General features: G+C 45.8%; 1 protein-coding gene across 3 annotated transcripts in view; it reads right to left on the bottom strand.

Moving 5' to 3' along the window:
* Window positions 1-254: 254 nt before the first annotated feature.
* Window positions 255-19292, bottom strand: part of LOC105466318 (DNA-directed RNA polymerase III subunit RPC9) — a 40677-nt gene continuing 21639 nt past the window's right edge. For all 3 annotated transcript variants that reach the window (XM_071095297.1, XM_071095298.1, XM_011715300.3), the window contains 2 exons: window positions 9257-9314; window positions 255-2658 (listed from right to left, as the gene is read on the bottom strand). In XM_071095297.1, coding sequence (XP_070951398.1) covers window positions 2509-2658; window positions 9257-9314 — 208 coding nt within the window. In that variant the 3' untranslated portion in view covers window positions 255-2508. The remainder of the gene's footprint in view (window positions 2659-9256; window positions 9315-19292) is intronic.

Genomic DNA, 19292 nt, shown 5'->3' with positions numbered 1-19292 from the left:
TCCCAAAGTGCTGGGATTACAGGCGTGAGCCACAGCCTGGTCAATTTTTATTTCTGAAACATTTACTATTAATGTGGTAGGAAAATTACACGGAATATATGTGCATTTCTTATAAAATTAAGTCTTCCAGAACCTGGTTTAACAAAAAACTGAGGCTAAATTCAGGTCTCAAATATAGAAACTTAAACTTTTCTTGAAATCCAATTAAAAATGTAGATCTAAATAAAGTCAGTTTTTTAAGAAAAAATCACACATTTTAGCTTCAGTCAGATTTCACTTTATTTGTATCCATGACAATATTAACTCTTCAGATTTATAAGATGACAAAACTTGATAATTACCTGGAAACAATTTATTATTAACTAGGTTAACCCTAAATCTATCGAGAAAAACCACCTAACATATTCAGTGTTAACAAGAGACATTACGACCAGCCTGACCAATATGGCAAAACCCTATCTCTACTAAAAATACAGATATTAGCAGGGTATAGTGGCGCATGCCTGTAGTCCCAGCTACTCAGGAGGCTGAGGCACCAGAATCGCTTGAATCTGGGAGGGAGAGGTTGCAGTGAGCTGAGATTGTGCCACTGCACTCCTGGGCAATACAGCGAGACTGTCTCAAAAAAAAAAAAAAAAAAAAGACAATAATGAGACAGATCGGCACACAGCACACATATGCCCTGAGAAATAAATCAACAGCTCCCAGTAAAATTCCCAATACCCTAGAGAGATTTACAAGTACAATCTGGTACTTTCATTCATTTTTTTGAGATGCAGTCTCGCCCTGTTGGCCAGGCTGGAGTGCAATGTGCGATCTTGGCTCACTGCAACCTCTGCCTCCCGGGTTCAAGCGATTCCCCTGCCTCAGCCTCCTGAGTAGCTGGGATCACAGGCATGCACCACCACACTCGGCTAATTTTTTTATATCTTTAGTAGCGAAGGGGTTTCACTATGTTGGCCAGGCTGGTCTTGAACTCCTGACCTCATTATCCGCCCGCCTCCACCTCCCAAAGTGCTAGGGATTACAGGTGTGGGCCACCACACCTGACCCTAATCTGGTACTTTCAATGTTGCCTATAAACAGATTTCAGCTGAATCCCAGATAGTATGGTTAAGATGCACGGAACTGCAATCAATTGCCTGGGGAGTGGGACGGATGGATGGGCAGGAGGGTTGGAAGAGTAGTAATCCCATTAGCATTGAAAATGAAAGACTACCAATTTGGAAAATCGAATGTCTACGATCATTTTCTTCCCTAAAACAGGGAAGACAGTGAATGTGGAAAATCCAATTTTCAGCAATATTCGCAGGACCTAAGGCAACAACCACATGCCTGGGGCAACTACACTTTCCAAATCCTGAATTCCTGAATATTAAAAAGGTTTTCACATGGTAATAATCTTACTTATTTTTTTTGAGATGAAGTTTCCCTCTTGTTGCCCAGGCTGGAGTGCAATAGTGCAATCTCAGCTCACTGCAACCTCCGCCTCCCGGGTTCAAGTGATTCTCCTGCCTCTGCCTCCCGAATAGCTGCGATTACAGGCATGCACCATCATGCCCGGCTAATTTTGTATTTTTTTTTAGTAGAGATAGGGTTTCTCCATGTTGGTCAGGCTGGTCTCAAACTCCTGACCTCAGGTGATCCTCCTGCCTTGGCCTCCCAAAGTGCTGGGATTATAAGCATAAGCCACCGGGCCAGGCTAATTGTGTCCTTTTTAAAGGAGCAAACAATTTGACTGTTGTGCAAATGAGGCTCACCTGGTCTCAATATGAAGCACCTGCCCTGGGCTGCTGTCTCAGGGCAGGAAAGTGGGGTGGTCAGGAAGGCAGCCAACACTGTTTCTGCTGCCACTGTCACTAAGCCTGGAATGCCTGTTTTCAACTGCAGTGATCTGGTCCCTAACATTTAGCCTAAACAGTGAGCTGGTAAACAAAGCCCCTGCCAGCAGAGAAAAGGGGCTCTAGAGCTGTTGAAGGATTGGCCAGGCCGGTTCTTTTCTTATCTCTGTTGTTCTCGAGGAAATTCCTCTAAGGTGAGCCAAGGTCAGTGACTCATTTTAACTTAGAGTAACTCTCTGGGGTTCTAACCAGATTCCCAACAGTGCTCTGAGCCCCTGTTTAGTAAGTTCCCAGGGAAGCAGATGAAACTAATTAGGACATGGCCCACCAAAGAAGACACAAGCATTTTCCCCGCTGTGTATAGAGACCTCCCCACAACTGGGGCAAAGGCTGTGGAGGAAATCTTTCAAGCACAGAGGGGTCCACGGTCACTGTCCCCACCTTCAGCTCTCTGCCCTGACAACCTCAGCCTGTCTTCACCATGTTTCTTCTCCCCAAGGCACAAATATTTCTTTTTAGCTTATTTTTGTGATGTACCCAACTAACCACGAAGCCAGCCAGGCCTGCCGGGATAGAGGGTATAATCAAATAAACAATCCTCTCAACATCCAGGAAACGGCTGCTGGGCCTTCTGACGTCATGAAATGCCAGGGCCAGCTGTGCTCTTCTACGCTGGGTCCTCTTCGTCCATTGCCACGTCGCTGTTGGTCTTCTTCTTCTGCTCAGCCTCTGGCCCTGCAGGCAGAATGCTGGTGACGGTGTGGAGAAGAGCTTCAATCTGCTCCTCCGTGAGCCGCTCTTCACTCTCTTCCACCATCTGCAGAAGAAAAGAAAATCCTCCAGGGTTACAAATGAAACTCACAGTCCTGGGCAGCCCTGCCCACTGTGCTCACAGTCTCAGCCCGGCCTCCTGGCACACAGATCTCACGGCCTGGGTCCTCGTGAGTCCTCTCCATCTTCCAGATGGAAGAGTGGAGCCAACTCACATCCTGGACTGAGCCAATGCGACTGATCAAAATGGGTCAGTAAAAACTGAGTTGTAGGATAGCATTTTTCTTTAAAGAAAAGGAAAACCCCCGGCCTGGGCAGCATAGAGGAACCCCATCTCTTAAAAAAATAATAATAATAATCAGTCAGGCATGGTGGTGTGTGCCAGTAGTCCCAGCTACTCGGGGGTCTGAAGTAGGAGGATCACTTGAGCCCAGGTTGAGCCAAGCACTCCAACCTTGGGTGACAGAGCAAGATCAACTCTCAAAAAAAAAAAAAAAAAAAAAAAAAAGGAAAACGCTAACAGTTATACAACCACCAACACGCACAGAGAGAAGTCAACAGGTTGCATATGCATCTCTGAGAAGTTATATGGCACTTTATGTACTTTTATATTTCACAAGCACATCTGTAATTTTTTTTTTTTTTTTTTTTTTTTTTTTTTGGGGGATGGAGTCTTGCTCTGTGCCAGGCTGGAGTGCAGTGGCACGATCTTGGCTCACTGCAACCTCCGCCTCTCGGGTTCCAGCAATTCTCCAGCCTCAGTCTTCCAAGTAGCTGGGACTACAGGCGCAAGCCACCACGCCCAGTTAACTGTTTGTATTTTTAGTAGAGACGGGGTTTCACCATGTTGGCCAGGATGGTCTCAATATCTTGACCTCGTGATCCACCCGCCTTGGCCTCCCAAAATGCTGGGATTACAGTGTGAGCCACCGTGCCCGGCACACAGCTGTAATTTAATGAACATCAACATAGTTGATGATGCCCACTGTGTGCCAAATGGTTTGGAGCCTTCTTTTTTTTTTTTTTTTGAGACGGAGTCTCGCTTTGTCGCCCAGGCTGGAGTGCAGTGGCCGGATCTCAGCTCACTGCAAGCTCCGCCTCCCGGGTTCACACCATTCTCCTGCCTCAGCCTCTGGAATAGCTGGGACTACAAGGGTCCGCCGCCACGCCCGGCTAGTTTTTTGTATTTTTTTAGTAGAGACGGGGTTTCACTGTGTTAGCCAGGATGGTCTCGATCTCCTGACCTCGTGATCCGCCCGTCTCGGCCTCCCAAAGTGCTGGGATTACAGGCTTGAGCCACCGCGCCCGGCTGGAGCCTTCTTCTAATCCTCACTCCCACTAGCAACAGCCCTGCGGGGAGGCCTCCTGTGTGCCTGGAGCTGCATCTTGCACTTCCCGTCCAGCATTTCCTTTCATCCTCTCAGCAATGCTGCCAAGAGGTAGAACTGGAATCCCCAGCCAGGCCTGCCCAGTCTAAAACCCACAGTCTCCCACACTCCACACCACATTGCCCATCAAAGGTCCACGCAAAACCTGGTTTCTGATGTGGTCCCAGAAATCTGAATCTAGAGATGATACCCACAGCCTGAGCCCCTAATTCTAAGCAGAATTAGGTCGTCAGCTGCCTTTTTAAAAGCAGCATGCAGGCAGTCAAGTTACTTAACCCTGTTTGCTTGGTGGCATCAACCATCGATCACAAACACCTTTCTCAGCTCAAGGTGGCCAGGTCCTATTCCACAGCATTCCCCACAGCAATCTCTGAAATTCGGCAAATGGAACCACAGGGAGTTCCAGAAAGAAATCCTGGCAGACTGAAGTAAAACAAGGTAATAGGACAGGCCTGCAATCCTGGAGAGGATCCCAGTCTGACCACCTCACTTTACAGACAACAGCACAGTTCAGGAAGTCATGTGACATGCCCAAGGTCACACCACGAACTCCTGGCAAAACCCTGGTCTCTCCACTCACTTCAGCCCAAAAGTGTTTCTGCAACTAGATAATAATTCTGGTGTCCCAGGATGGGGTGGGGGGATCCTGAACGAATCAATGGGGGCTACTCCCTATGACGCTGTGAAATAAAATAACCATTTTCTAAAGATTCCATAGCTCAGGAAAATGTAAATTCTCTTGGGAGAACGAAACAATCTTCAACCCCCGCCCCCCTTTTTTTTTTTTTTGAGACAGTTTAACTCTTGTTGCCCAGGCTGGAGTGCAATGGGGTGATCTCGGCTCCCTAGTAGCTGGAATTACAGGCATGCACCACCACGCCCGGATAGTTTTGTATTTTTAGTAGAGACAGGGTTTCTCCATGTTGGTTAGTCTGGTCTTGAACTCCTGACCTCAGGCGATCCACTAGCCTCGGCCTCCCAAAGTGCTGGGATTATAGGAGTTAGACACCATGCCCGGCCAAAAAGCCATGTTTAAAATTAGACATGCAAAGTTACAGTCTATAAAAAGCAGTAATCTAACATGTACTGCCCCCAAAGAATAAAGCAGAGAAAGGAGGAAAATAGCCAAGATTTGGTTATTTAATCCAGAGAAAAGATGATCTCCGTTTGAGGAAAGAATGTGCAGAAAAAAACTTTGCTAAATTCACTAACAGCCGAACCTTTTATCAACATCCAATCCTCAGGGTTAATTATAGTCAGGACCTTTTGTTTTTCAACCTAAGGTTCCCAGTCACAGGAAGAAACCCTACACTGCATTAAACTAAATGAAATATAAACAAAAAGAAACTTTCAGAAATAAAACACTAGCACCTCTTGGATCACTAGCATAAATGACAATGCCTACATTATCCCTCACCCCCGCCTTTTCTTTTCCCAAAGAGAGTGGGTCTTACTCTGTCACTCAGGCTGTAGCATACTGGCGCAATCGTCACTTACTGCAGCCTCAAACTCCTGGGCTCAAGCAATCCTCCTGCCTCAGCCTCCTGAGTAGCTGGGACTATAGCTATGTGGCACCATGTCCAGCTAATTATTTTTTATTATTTTTTGTAGAGATGGGGTTGCCCAGGCTGGTCTTGAACTCCTGGGCTCAAGCGATCCTCCCACATTAGCCTGCCAAAGTGCTGGGATTACAGGCATGAATCACTGTGCCTGACCCTTCACCCTTTCTTTCCAACAGAGGAGAAACATTCCAAGAGTAAAGTTCAAAGCACCATCTCAAGGTTCTCAGATACCAATCATTTCAGGTAGTTCAGAACATAAGGACAAATAAACGTAAAAGTCTGAAGTATCGACAGCTGAGTTAACACAAATGACAAACTTTCATTATTTCAGTCCCAGGAGCATCAAACTGGGTCGCTGATCTCCAAAAATGGCAACTCGAAGTTGCCAAACCTCATGTCCTACTTTCCTCAAAATGAGTCAAAGATCTGAGAGCAACAACGTACACTATTAAATATTTGATCCAGAACAGTTAACTAAACCTGGTTTTCTAAATTTCAATTTTCTCTAATGTAAAATGAAAGTAACGCCTACAGCAAGGACAAAAGGAGAACATATGTAACAGTGTTTTACAAGCAATAACACTCTATATGAGTCCAGACTTCATAATCACGAAATTACTAACAGGCCTAGATGGTAGTGCTGTTCAGGACAGTGGCCTGTGAGGTCACAGGATTCACTGACCTCAGCCCAGAGGGCTCACAAATCATTCCAAATCAATACACAACTGGGCACGACAAGTCCTAAGCCGGGTGGCCACCTCATTTCCTCACTGAGCCTCTGAGTCAGCAGGCAGTCATCAGAGGGCCACGGCAAATCACGGCTCAGGCGTAACTGAAGAGGTGAGGTTTCAGCCTCCAAAAGACACCTGGCTCCCAAGTGAATGGTAATAAATGTCGGACACTGGGACTGTTTTCTGGACCCAGGGAGAAAAAATGGCTCTAGTGTCGATATAGGGAACTTCTCACTCAAGTCCTTTGCGCTTTCCACTGTAAGTGAAACCTTTATTTCTTTTTGTTTTCTTGAGATGGAGTTTCGCTCTTGTCACCCAGGTTGGAGCGCAGTAGCTCAGTCTCGGCTCACTACAACTGCTACCTCCCAGGTTCAAGCGATTCTCTGCCTCAGCCTCCCGAGTAGCTGGGATTACAGGCTCATGCCACCACACCCAGTTAATTTTTGTGTATTTAGTAGAGACAGGGCCATGTTGGCCAAGCTGGTCACAAACTCCTGACCTCAGGTGATCCACCCACCTCGGCCTCCCAAAGTACTGGGATTACAGGTGTGAGCCACTGTGCCTGGCCATTTGCTTTTCTTTTTTTTTTTTTTTTTTAAAGACAGGGTCTTGCTTGGTCACCCAGGCTGGAGTACAGTGGCACTATCATAGCTAATTGCAGCCTTGAAATTCTGGGCTCAAGCAATCCTCTCACCTTAGTCTCCTGAATAGCTGGGACCACAGGTGTGCGCCACCACACCTGGCTAATTTTTTTTAACTTTTCGTAGAGATGGGGCCTTACTATGTTGCCCAGGCTGGTTTTGAATTCCTGGTCTCAAGCAATCCTCCCACCTTGGCCTCCCAAAGTGCTGGGATTACAGGCGTAAGCCACCATGTTCAGTCAAAGCTTTCATTTCTTATTTACTCTCTGGTGAGAAGAGATACTGCTACAAACCTTGGTAAACAATTTGCTACCTTTTGTAGCCAAATTCCAGAGTGGGAAGAATCTGGGTTTAAAATGGTTCAACTGCTGAGAAACAGCAGTTTCTACCAAGGCCTACATACTTTGTAGAAAGGAGAAGGAAACCATCTTAGGAGATGTCACACACATCTTTCGTCTTATCAAGCACGAGTACCTAGCTTGGAGGAGCAAAGTAAAGCTTCTGAATCAGAAGGTCTCAATCAGCCACTCATCAGCCCTCTGGGCTAAAATGGAGAGGACACTTGCCCCCTTCCAAGACTGTGGGGAGGGCATTCAAAGTGACAGACAATCACAGGCGCCAGGACCAAGGTCTGGCACACCCCACGCACTCTCTTTTTTTTGAGATGGAGTCTCACTCTGTCACCCAGGCTGGAGTACAGTGGTGCGATCTCAGCTCACTGCAACCTTGGCCTCCCGGGTTCAAGTGATTCTGCCTCAGTCTCCCGAGTAGCTGGGATTACAAGTGTGTACCACCATGCCCAGCTAATTTTTGTACTTTTAGTAGAGATGGGGTCTCACCACTTGAGCCAGGCTGGTTTTGAACTCCTGACCTCAGGTGACCCGCCCACCTTGGCCTCCCAAAGTGCTGGCATTACAGGCATGAGCCACTGCGCCCAGCCCACCCCAGGCATTCTCAATAGCAGCGAATTTTCCCCCAAGTAATGATAGCACTTTCCACAGGCTCTGGCTGAGGTCACGCTAACCCTCATCTCTTCTCTCTGCCTGTCATTAAGCCATGGGTAACATATGTTGCTGATTAAAGCTGGAGGAGACATGACATGTGATCTTTAACCCAGAGGGACAGGGATTCGTTTCTTGCTGTTCTGTTTGTTTTTTCTCTCCTCTAAGCTCTAAGTTGAAACTCCAACACAGCGTAAAGCATGAAAATAATCAGGACACATGAGAAAGGGGTTTCTATTTAGGCTACAGGCGGGTTCCCAGAGAAAAGCACCCTTCATGGAAGGAACTGTTCTAATTTAATTTTGGGTACATTCTGAAGGACAAAAACAATCCTAGAAAGACAATGAACAGCTTCTTTTTTTTTTTTTTTTAACTGGCAGTTAGATGGCCTGCTTGACACTTGTCACGTACCGATGCTCTCTGCCCTGTAATAAGAAGGCAGTGGCCACAACGTGCCCAGTGGTGGCCTGGGTATCTCCCTGGATCATTTCCCAGGCCCAATACCCCATCGCAGGCCCTCTACTCTGGCTGCCTCCTCCTGTTCCAAAGCCTATGCTCTCAGTGCAAAGCAGACTCCGCAAGTGATGAGGCTGCACTAAATAAATGGTTTCATGCAGGGAAACGGGATCACATTCATCATTTTAGATGTGATCTCTGACGGTGATGTGGGAGATGGACTTGGGGAGCCAGGGAGAATGGGGAGAGGACAACCACAAGAGCCGTGTAGAGACATAATGCAGAAATCAACGCAGTACAGGAGGGAGAGAAGCAAGAACAGAAGACAAAAGCAACAGAACTTGGGGACTCTGTGACTATGAGATGAAAGGAAGAGAATGGCTTGCAGGTTTCCAGCATGGGAGGCTAGGCCAGGAGATGAGCAAGGAAGGGAGCCGGTGGGACAGCGCACACATGCTCCCCTCACCCAGAAGGAGAGGAAGCAAGAGTGGGGTGAAGGGTGGGCGTGGGGGCAGAGAATGTTCACCAGAGACATGCTGAGTTTCATGTTTTTATGCAACATCTGGTTGGCAACAACCCCTACAGGGAAGCAACGGCCAGAATGGCCTGGACATCAGGGGAGACAGAGAGCTGCCAAGTCATCAGCCGAAATCCTAGGGGAGGAATGAAATCTCCTCCAGTGTTTTACGGTCCCTAAGTCCACATTAACTAGGATCAAACTGGCAAGGTCTCCTTTTCCTTAAAAAATGGGGTGGTTGGGCAGCTTCTTCAAAAAAAAAAAACAACAGTTCCTAGCTTGTCCACCACAGCCTTTCTACATCTCAGACCCACAGCAGCCTCCCCAGCGCAGGCGCCCTTCACTCACCAGCTGGATCTCCACGGCGGTCACAGGCCGGTGGTTCAACAGCTGGAGCTTCTCAGCTCTGTGGAGGGAAAGTACAGCGTTGAGAACTCGCATAGCCCTAAGTCCTGAGTCCTGACTGAGCTGCACAGAGAATACTTTGTCAGATAAAAAATGGGAAAACCACTGGAGTGTGGCTCTCAGTTCCTTCAACTGTAAACCGAGAGAATGGGAATAGGAGCGTGTGTGTGAGTGACTCCCAGCTCAGGGTACGAATGGGTATCAGAGGTGTGATTGTAGGAAACAAAGCAGCAGTGCATGTACCATTTTAAAAACAGGAGGGTCATTTTCTTTTTCCTTTTTTTTTTTTTGAGATGGAGTTTCGCTCTTATTGCCCAGGCTGGTTTGCAGTGGCACGATCTTGACTCACTGTAGCCTCCACTTCCAGGGTTCAGGCGATTCTCCTGCCTCAGCCTCCCAAGTAACTGGGATCACAGGTGCCCACAACCATGCCCAGTTAATTTTTTGTATGTTTTTAGTAGAGACGGGGCTTCATCATGTTGGCCAGGCTGGTCTCGAACTCCCAATCTCAAGTGATCCACTCACCTTGACCTCCCAAAGTGGTAGGATTACAGGCATGAGCCACCGCGCCCGGCCCAGGATGGTAATTTCTATCTGGAAAATGTGAAGAAAATAATGCTTTCTTCATCCAAATTACAGAAAGTACCAACTAACAAAATCACCTTGGGCCAGGTGTGGTGGCTCATGCCTATAATCCCAGCCAAGTGGAGGCCAAGTGGGAGGATCCCTTGAGGCCAGGCATTCCCGATCAGCCTGGGCAACATTAAAAGACCTTACCAAAAAATTAAAATAAATTAGCTGGGCATGGTGGGTTGTGCCTGTAGTCCCAGCTACCTGCAGTCCCAGCTACGGAAGGCAGAGGACAAGGGGGTGAGGCAGGAGGATCGCTTTAGCCTGTACTCCAGCCTGGGTCCCAGAGCCACACCCTATCTCTAAAACTAAAAAATTAAAACACACAAAATCATCTTGTGTGGCCATCTCTTAGAAATGGGTGAATTCCTTTTTGAGATTAATATTTCCCAGATTTGACCTATTATCTTAGTAAAGAGGGACTAAAAGAGGTGGGAGTTGGCCGGGCGCGGTGGCTTAAGCCTAATCCCAGCACTTTGGGAGGCCGAGACGGGTGGATCACGAGGTCAGGAGATGGAGACCATCCTGGCTAACACGGTGAAACCCCGTCTCTATTAAAAAATACAAAAAACTAGCCGGGCGAGGTGGCGGGCGCCTGTAGTCCCAGCTACTCGGGAGGCTGAGGCAGGAGAATGGCGTAAACCCGGGAGGTGGAGCTTGCAGTGAGCTGAGATCTGGCCACTGCACTCCAGCCTGGGCGACGAGCAAGACTCCGTCTCAAAAAAAAAAAAAAAAAAAAAAAAAAAACTAGCCGGGCGAGGTGGCGGGCGCCTGTAGTCCCAGCTACTCTGGAGGCTGAGGCAGGAGAATGGCGTGAACCCGGAAAGCGGAGCTTGCAGTGAGCAGAGATCCTGCCACTGCACTCCAGCCTGGGCGACAGAGCGAGACTCCGTCTCAAAAAAAAAAAAAAAAGAGGTGGGAGTTAATACACAGAAATACAAGGTACAATCCCTCTGCCCTGAAAGCACTTAACCCTGCTGGAGAAAGAAGGCAAATACATGCAACTTTTCACAACAAAAGATCTGAGTGACAGTTAGATATAGTGATCATCTACCTCAAAGAAAGACACAGCTCATTGCTGAAAGGGGGGCTGAATCGTGTGGACACTGAAAGACTACAGAACTTCGAGGAGATCAAACAACTGCAACGACCACCCCCGTGCAGGTGACAACTTCTATATTTCTCTCTCAATTTGACTCTGGGGCTGCAGATCCATCTTTCCAATCAGCTCAGTAAGTATTTATTGCGTTAAAGACCTTCTGGAGTGAAAACATGAAGAAGCCACGACTCCTGCAGCCATGTGTTGGGGGAAGCAGAACAATTACCCACTCTCCCTGAGCCTCAGTTTCCTCGTCTGTGAAATAGGAACGATAACAGTACTTACTATCTTATGAGAGGATGAAGAGGGATGAAAATCTTCCCAGAGGCCACCGCTACCATTTATTGCTTGTTTTCCATGTGGAAGTACATTGAATCCTCAGATTTCACTGACACTGAGATAGTAATTAACTTGTCCACAGTTGCAAAGCTAGTAAATGGCAGAAAAGCTCCTGTTCTTGGCCATCTGCTTCTAGTGTACATGTGATAATGGATGGAAAGTGTCATAATGCAATCTGTCCCACAATAATTTCTCCATAAATGGTAATCATTGTTAGGGCAGCTCTAGTCAAGTTCTACTGCTTGTAATCCCCCAAACATTTACTCTAGACTCAAGAAGGGAGACTCCACAGAGATGACACTTGCACTAGACCCTGATGGCTTTTCAACACAAAAGGGATGGGAGGGACAGCCAGCCAGGGCAGGAACAACACAAGGACATGCCCACAGGAAAGAAAGCTCCCGGAGTTTTAGGAAACAGCTAAAGAGGGGTGAGACATGGGGTGAAAGAGTCATTTGGGATAAGATCAAAAAGGGCTCTATCAAGCAGCTGGGTGTGACTTGGTCAGTACAGGAGAGCAACCAAGGAAGAGGGGCATGCTCTGGCTGGTGCTGCCAGCGATTCTGGAAGACCCACAAAAAATGGACGTAGATAGTGAAGTTATAAAGTTGGCCAGCAGCAACAGGCATGCCAGTAAGCACATGTGAAATGCTTCCCATCACCCTTAGGTAAAGTCAACAGTACTTTACAACTGCCTAGATTGGGTGGGGTGGGGGAGGAGGAGTGAGGGAATAGAGAGAGTCAAGGTTAGGTTGTTTAGAAAAAAATACATTATAGGCCGGGCGCGGTGGCTCAAGCCTGTAATCCCAGCACTTTGCGAGGCCGAGACGGGCGGATCACGAGGTCAGGAGATCGAGACCATCCTGGCTGACACGGTGAAACCCCGTCTCTACTAAAAAATACAAAAAACTAGCCGGGCGAGGTGGCGGGCGCCTGTAGTCCCAGCTACTCTGGAGGCTGAGGCAGGAGAATGGCGTGAACCCGGGAGGCGGAGCTTGCAGTGAGCTGAGATCCGGCCACTGCACTCCAGCCTGGGTGGCAGAGCTAGACTCTGTCTCAAAAAAAAAAAAAAAGAAAAAAAGAAAAAAAAGAAAAGAAAAAAATACATTATTTAAAATGAAATTTGAGTTTATAGTACCTTTATAACTCTGAAGAGGCTTCTGTCAAAAAGTGTGTCTAGTTTGGTCTAGAACTAAAGGAAAAAAACCAGCACTAGCTTTATTTGCAAGGAGTTACATGAAACCATGGAGTGGATATTATGCTCCAGAGACCAACTGTGGAGTGAGTGAACCAGGACAGAACACCATAAAGAGCCTCCATTTAAGGGGCCAGAAGCCAGACGCGGTGGCTCACATCTGTAATCCCAACACTTTGGGAGGCTAAAGTAGGAGGATCACTTGAGGCTACGAGTTCAAAAACAGCCTGGGCAACAAACTGAGACTCTGTCTCTACAAAAAATAAAAATAAAACAATTAGTCAAGCATGGTGGCAGACACCTGTAGTCCTAGCCACTCGGGAGGCTGAGGCAGGATTGCTTGAGCTCAGGAGTCTGAGGCTGCAGTGAGCTATGATCACACCACTGCACTCCAGCCTGGGCGACAGAGCGAGAAAGATAGGTAGACTGTGTCAATGTAGAAGTCACTGGATTTGCCAACCAAGAGGTCATCAGTGGCCTGCGCAGTTCAGTGGAATGACAGCTGTGCTGACAACTGGACTCTCGGGACTGAGGAATGACTGTGGAGGAAACAGCCTCTTGATAACACAGAAGTAAAAAAGCAACTCCAGCCGAAGTAGGGAGGGTCTGGAAGGAAAGTAAAGAATGGCCACCAGCTGGGGAGACAAACATGTGGAGAGGCTGAAATTCCAGGAGGGAAGAGTAAAGACCCTCAGAAACTGCTGCCCAAATCTCCAGCAAAGGGTCTCATGTTCCACCGAGACCATGGTGAGGGGAAAGCAGCGGCCAATTGGAAAGGAGATGAGTTCCCATCTGAGAGGTCTCCACGTGAAGAGGGAGAAGAGGGACTGCAAGGACTAAAAGCTACAGGGGATCTGGTAATGAGACGACCAGAATTAAGATCAGCAACGACATTCACAACCGCTCCCTGAAAAACTCCAGCTCGAGGTCGAACCACCAAGCAAGTTCTCTGTCCTACATCCAAGGAGCTGAGCACTGCTGTGGTCACGGCAGGCCCCCACACACTGCACACTCCAGTCTGGGGTATTGGGGCAGTTAAGGGGGTTGGGACACAAACATTCCCCGCTGGCTTCAGAACCAAGCCTCTTTCATTGTGTCTACTTTCTCCCCTTGCTTCTCAACTCCCCACACCCTAGCTCTTGCCCCAGTGATCACCAAAACTGTTCTTGCTTCAAGGGCCTGGTGTCCTCCACACATAGTGGCTGCTCCTCGGTCCCACTCCATCCTGTTGGTGACATGTGACACTGCTGATCATTCCCTCCTTGAAACTGTCTGCCTTCAGGGCTTCCATGACACCTTTCTCAATTCTTTTCTGATCCTTCCAACTCTCCCTTCTTCATCTCCTGGATTTTCTCTTCTTCAGCAAGGTTTAGGCACTCTCATGGTGCTGACTTTCATCCTCTGACCCTCCTACTGACGTCTTCACCCAGGCCTCAAAATCTCAGCTACCACTACAGGCTGTAACCAAGAAGTCCATGCTTTCTGGAGACAGACAGAGAAGAAGGACCAGAGAGTAGCAGACCAGAGGCGGGGACGGGCAGTGGGGTGGGCGAGGCAGGGGGAAGTGCACGTGGTTAATGACTATGAAAAAATAGAAAGAATCAATAAGCTCCAGTATTTGATAGTCCAACAGGGTGACTAGAGTCAACAATAATTTAATTGTACATTTAAAAATAACTACAAGAGTATAACTGGATGTGTTGCGCTCACAAATATAACAAGGGCTGCAAGTTCCCAGAGGAGGAGCCAGGCCTAGCTGCAGTGAAGAAGCCTGCCGCTCCCTCTACTGGCTGTTGGACAACACTGCCTGTAGCGTTTGCTCTTGGCAGAGTCATGGAACCAAGCTATTAATCAAAGGGTTGAAGTTAAAAGGTTTAGAAAGTCTTTTAAAAAGATTTTTTAAAATCCTCGATTTTAGGATCACTAATGGAAAAAAGGGAATCAAAATTAATCTTTCTTGAATTCTACAGTCTGCTTTAAATTTATATAGATCACAGCCAATCATGAATCGGCTTGCAAGACAATGCCTATATATTTGTAGGTTTTTTGAACAGTATTTGTCCATACTTATAGTAGAAAAGATGTTGGACTTAGGAAGCAATACATCAGCCCAGACAAAGAGCTGAAAAGAGGCCTTACAAATCAACTGTTAGCACTGCTGCTACAGGAGAAGATGAAGGAAGCCCACAAAAGCTTTTCTCTCTCCACAGATTACAATGAAAAACTTCCAGACAGCTGGGCGCGGCGACTCATGCCTGTAATCGCAGCACTTTGGGAGGCTGAGGTGGCGGATCACCTGAGGTCAGGAGTTGGAGACCAGCCTGGCCAACATGGAGAAACCTTGTCTCTACTAAAAATACAAAATTAGCCGGGCGTGGTGGCATGCGCCTGTAATCCCAGCTACTCAGGAGGCCGAGACAGGAGAATCGCTTGAACCCAGGAGGCAGCAGTTGCAGTGAGCCGAGACTGTGCCACTGCACTCCATCCAGCCTGGGTGACAAGAGTGAGACTCCATCTCAAAAAAAAAAAAAGAATCCCCAGACAAAAAACACAAAAATACCTGAGGACTCTGAAAAGCAAACAAAAGCAGGTGGTCTGGGAGGGAAACAAAACCTGAGAACCATCTGGAGTGGAGGATGGATGTGAGTTTCTTGGGGTTTTTTCCCCTCTTTTGTCTCAGGGCCTCAATCCTGGTGCAGCTGTGGTGGCCCCACAGACAGCTCCAACTCCAGGAGAAATCCAATCTTTCCGGCCAGGAGACTGAGAAAGGCTGGAGACCCAGGAGGAGCTCACAACTCAAGGGCAGCCCCCCAGGCGGGGACCAGCAGCAGGCGTAGCCTGGAAGCCCTCGCTGTCCACAGTGCCGAAGAGTCCTTTTTCCTTTTCCCTTTTCTACTTTCCCTGCTGTGCTCCAAGGACAGCTCTAGTAACAACCATACACAAGCCGGCAGGCAAACCTTTGAGAGACAATCGGAACTTGTGGCTAGAGGACCCAAAGAGGGGTATCATGTGGGCCAGAGAGTAGGGAAGTTCCAGAGAGGAGAGCTACAGAAGGGGACTCCTCCAAATTTGAATATCAATCAACACAAATTCTAGATTCACCTGAGCTATTTATGTGCAGAACAGCACCAAAACAGCAAGCATGGAACAGACCTAGAAGAGCAAAGACCCCGAATGAGAAGGGAGAGAGTTACACCACCAGTCCAGCCCCATATGCAAACACCCAGAGTGGCAGGGCAACGGTTTCAAAACCAAATAACACTGAAATCCTTGCCCCGGAAGGCAAGACTGACTTGAAGTCTGAACCTAATTGGATTGACAGCCTCCTAAAACACAAACCAGAGTTTAACAGGACCCAGAGTCTAAACAATATAATACTCAAATGCCCAGGATACAATCTACAATTACCCAGATCAGGAAAATATGACTCATTCTCCAGGGAAAAGATAATCAACAGGTGCCAAGCCCATGATACCCTAGATGTTAAAATTATCAAGATTCTAACTATTGTAACAACTGGGGGAAAAGGTAAACATCCCTGAAATGAATGGAATAATACAAGTTCTCAGAAAAGAGCAGAGTTATAACAACCAAATGGAAACTTTAGAACTGAAAAATACCCGAAATGAAAAATTCACTGGTAGGCTTGATAACGGAAGATGCCAGAACAATCTGTGCGTATACAGACAGATCAACAGAAATCATCTCATTAGACTTTGAGGCTGCAGTGAGCCTGATGGCGCCACCGCACTTCAGCTTGGGCAACAGAGTGAAACCCTGTCTCTATTAAAAAAAAGAGACAGGAAAAAAAAGAGAAATTACTCCATTTGAACTACAATTTTTTAGAAAAGGAACAGAGCCTCAAAGATCTATACAGCAGTATCAGAGGTTTACCAGTTGTATTTCTGGAAGTTGAAGAAAAGGAGGAGAAAGAGATTGGGACAGAAAAAATATTTCAAAAATAGGTGAAAACTTCACAAATGTAGTAAGAAACATAAATCTACATAATCAAGAAGCTCAGCAAAGACAAACTGGGGAAAAAAAGCTGAAACATATCATTATCAAATTATTGAAGACCAAAGACTTAAAGAATCTTTTTTAAATTTAATTTTAATTTTTTTTTTTTTTTGAGATGGAGTCTCGCTCTGTCATCCAGGCTGGAGTGCAGTGGTGCGATCTCAGCTCACTGCAAGCTCCGCCTCCCGGGTTCACGCCATTCTCCTGCTTCAGCCTCCCAAGTAGCTGGGACTACAGGCACCCAGCACCACGCCCGGCTCATTTCTTTTTTTGTATTTTTTTAGTAGAGACGGGGTTTCACTGTGTTAGCCAGGATGGTCTCGATCTCCTGACCTTGTGATCCGCCTGCCTCGGCCTCCCAAAGTGCTGGGATTACAGGTGTGAGACACCACACCCGGCCTAAAACATTTTTTTAGGCTAGTGAAGTGAAGCAGTGAGAGTACAGAGGGGATAAAAAAAAGTCTTGAAAGCAGCCAGAGGAAAATGACACATTAGGGTTAGGGTGATAGCAGATTTAAAAATTTTTTTTAATTAATTATTTTTCAAAATATAGAGACAGTCTCACAATGAAGCCCAGGCTGGTCTCAAACTCCTGGCCTCAAGTGATCTTCCTGTCTGAGCCTCCCAAAGGGCTGAGATTACAGGCGTGATCCACTGCATCTAGCCTGATCACAGATTTCTAACCAAAAACTGTGACAGCCAGAAGTCACTGAAATGACATCTTTAAAGTTCTGAAGGAAAAGATCAATCAATCCAGGGAAATTATCCTTCAGGAATGAAAGAAAATAATGACATTCTCGGCTAAATGAAAATAAGAGAATTTGTAGCCAGCAGACCTGTTCTCAGAAAAGTGCCAAAGGAAGTTCTTCCTGGTGAAGTAAATGATAAACAGGACACAGGGCACTTCTGAAATAGACAGCAAAAGAAATGATGACATTTTGGGTAGACATAAAAGACATTTTTGTTCTCTTAAGTTCTTTAAAGTATGTAAGAATATAGAAAGTAAATGTACCCTAGAACTTAAAGTATAATAATAATAATAATAATAAAAAGAAGTAAAAAAAAAGAAAGTAAATGTTAAAACACCACTAATAGTATGTAGATTATATGTTTCAATGTATGTAGTTTATATGTTATAAATATAACCATAACACAAAAAGAAGGTAAAGAGACCTATATACACTAATTGGTAAAACATTAACTCCGGACTATAAATGGTCAGGCATGCATATTATTAACCCTACTAGTAACCCAGTAGGGATCCCTAGAGTAACTACTAGAAAGTAAATAAAAAGATACAGCCAAAAGGCTACAAATCTTTTTAGCTTTATAGATATAGAAAAAGCAAGTGGGAGAAATAGGAACACTTTTACACTGTTGGTGGGATTGTAAACTAGTTCAACCATTATGGAAAACAGTATGGCGATTCCTCAAGGATCTAGAACTAGATGTACCATATGACCCAGCCATCCCATTACTGGGTATATACCCAAAGGATTATAAATTATGCTGCTATAAAGACACATGCACACGTATGTTTATTGCAGCACTATTCACAATAGCAAAGACTTGGAATCAACCCAAATGTCCATCAGTGACAGATTGGATTAAGAAAATGTGGCACATATACACCATGGAATACTATGCAGCCATAAAAAAAGGATGAGTTTGTGTCTTTTGTAGGGACATGGATGCAGCTGGAAACCATCATTCTTAGCAAACTATCACAAGAACAGAAAACCAAATACCGCATGTTCTCACTTATAGGTGGGAACTGAACAATGAGATCACTTGGACTCGGGAAGGGGAACATCACACACTGGGGCCTATCATAGGGAGGGGGGAGGGGGGAGGGGAGAGGGATTGCATTGGGAGTTATACTTGATGTAAATGACGAGTTGATGGGTGCAGCACAGCAATATGGCACAAGTATACATATGTAACAAACCTGCATGTTATGCACATGTACCCTAAAACTTAAAGTATAATAATAATAAAAATATATATATTAAAAAAAAAAAAAAAAAGAATGTTGAAATAAAAATGGCATCCAACCAAAAAAAAAAAAAAAAAAAAAAAAAAAGAAAAAGCAAGTGACAACATTCAACATCCAGTCTCAGCAATTTGAACTTCCTAAACCTGGTAAAAGACATCCATGGAAAACCTAAACTAGCATCATACTTAATGGTGAAGGCCAAACTGTATTCCCTTAATATCAGGGACAAGCTGAGGATGTCTGGTCTCACCACTCCTACTCAACATCATCCTGGAGGCCCGAGCTGGGGCAATGAAATAAGAAAAAGAAGGAAAAGGCATACAGATGAGAAAGAAGTAAAACTCTGTTTGCAAACACCATGACTGTCTGCATAGAAAATCCTAAAGAATACACTAAAAAAGTTCCTGGAACTAATAAGTGGATTTTTCAAGGCTTGAGGGCATAAGATCAATATAAAGTCAGCTGTATTTCTACATCAGCAATCAACAACTGGAAATGAACACCACTTACAATAGCATGCAAAATTATGAAATAGGTATAAATCTAAAAAAATTTGTGCAGAACCTGTATGCTACACTGTTTTCATGGACTAGAAGGTTCGGTATTGGTGGGTTGTTTTTTTTAACCTTTGACTGATCTTAAATTATTATTATGAGTTTTTTTTGTTTGTTTTTTTTGAGACAGAGTCTCGCTGTGTCACCAG

The sequence above is a fragment of the Macaca nemestrina genome, chromosome 4 (assembly GCF_043159975.1).
Source record: "Macaca nemestrina isolate mMacNem1 chromosome 4, mMacNem.hap1, whole genome shotgun sequence".
NCBI lineage: Eukaryota > Metazoa > Chordata > Mammalia > Primates > Cercopithecidae > Macaca > Macaca nemestrina.
Note: the sequence above shows the minus strand (reverse complement) of the source record. Positions and strands in the feature narration are given on the sequence as shown.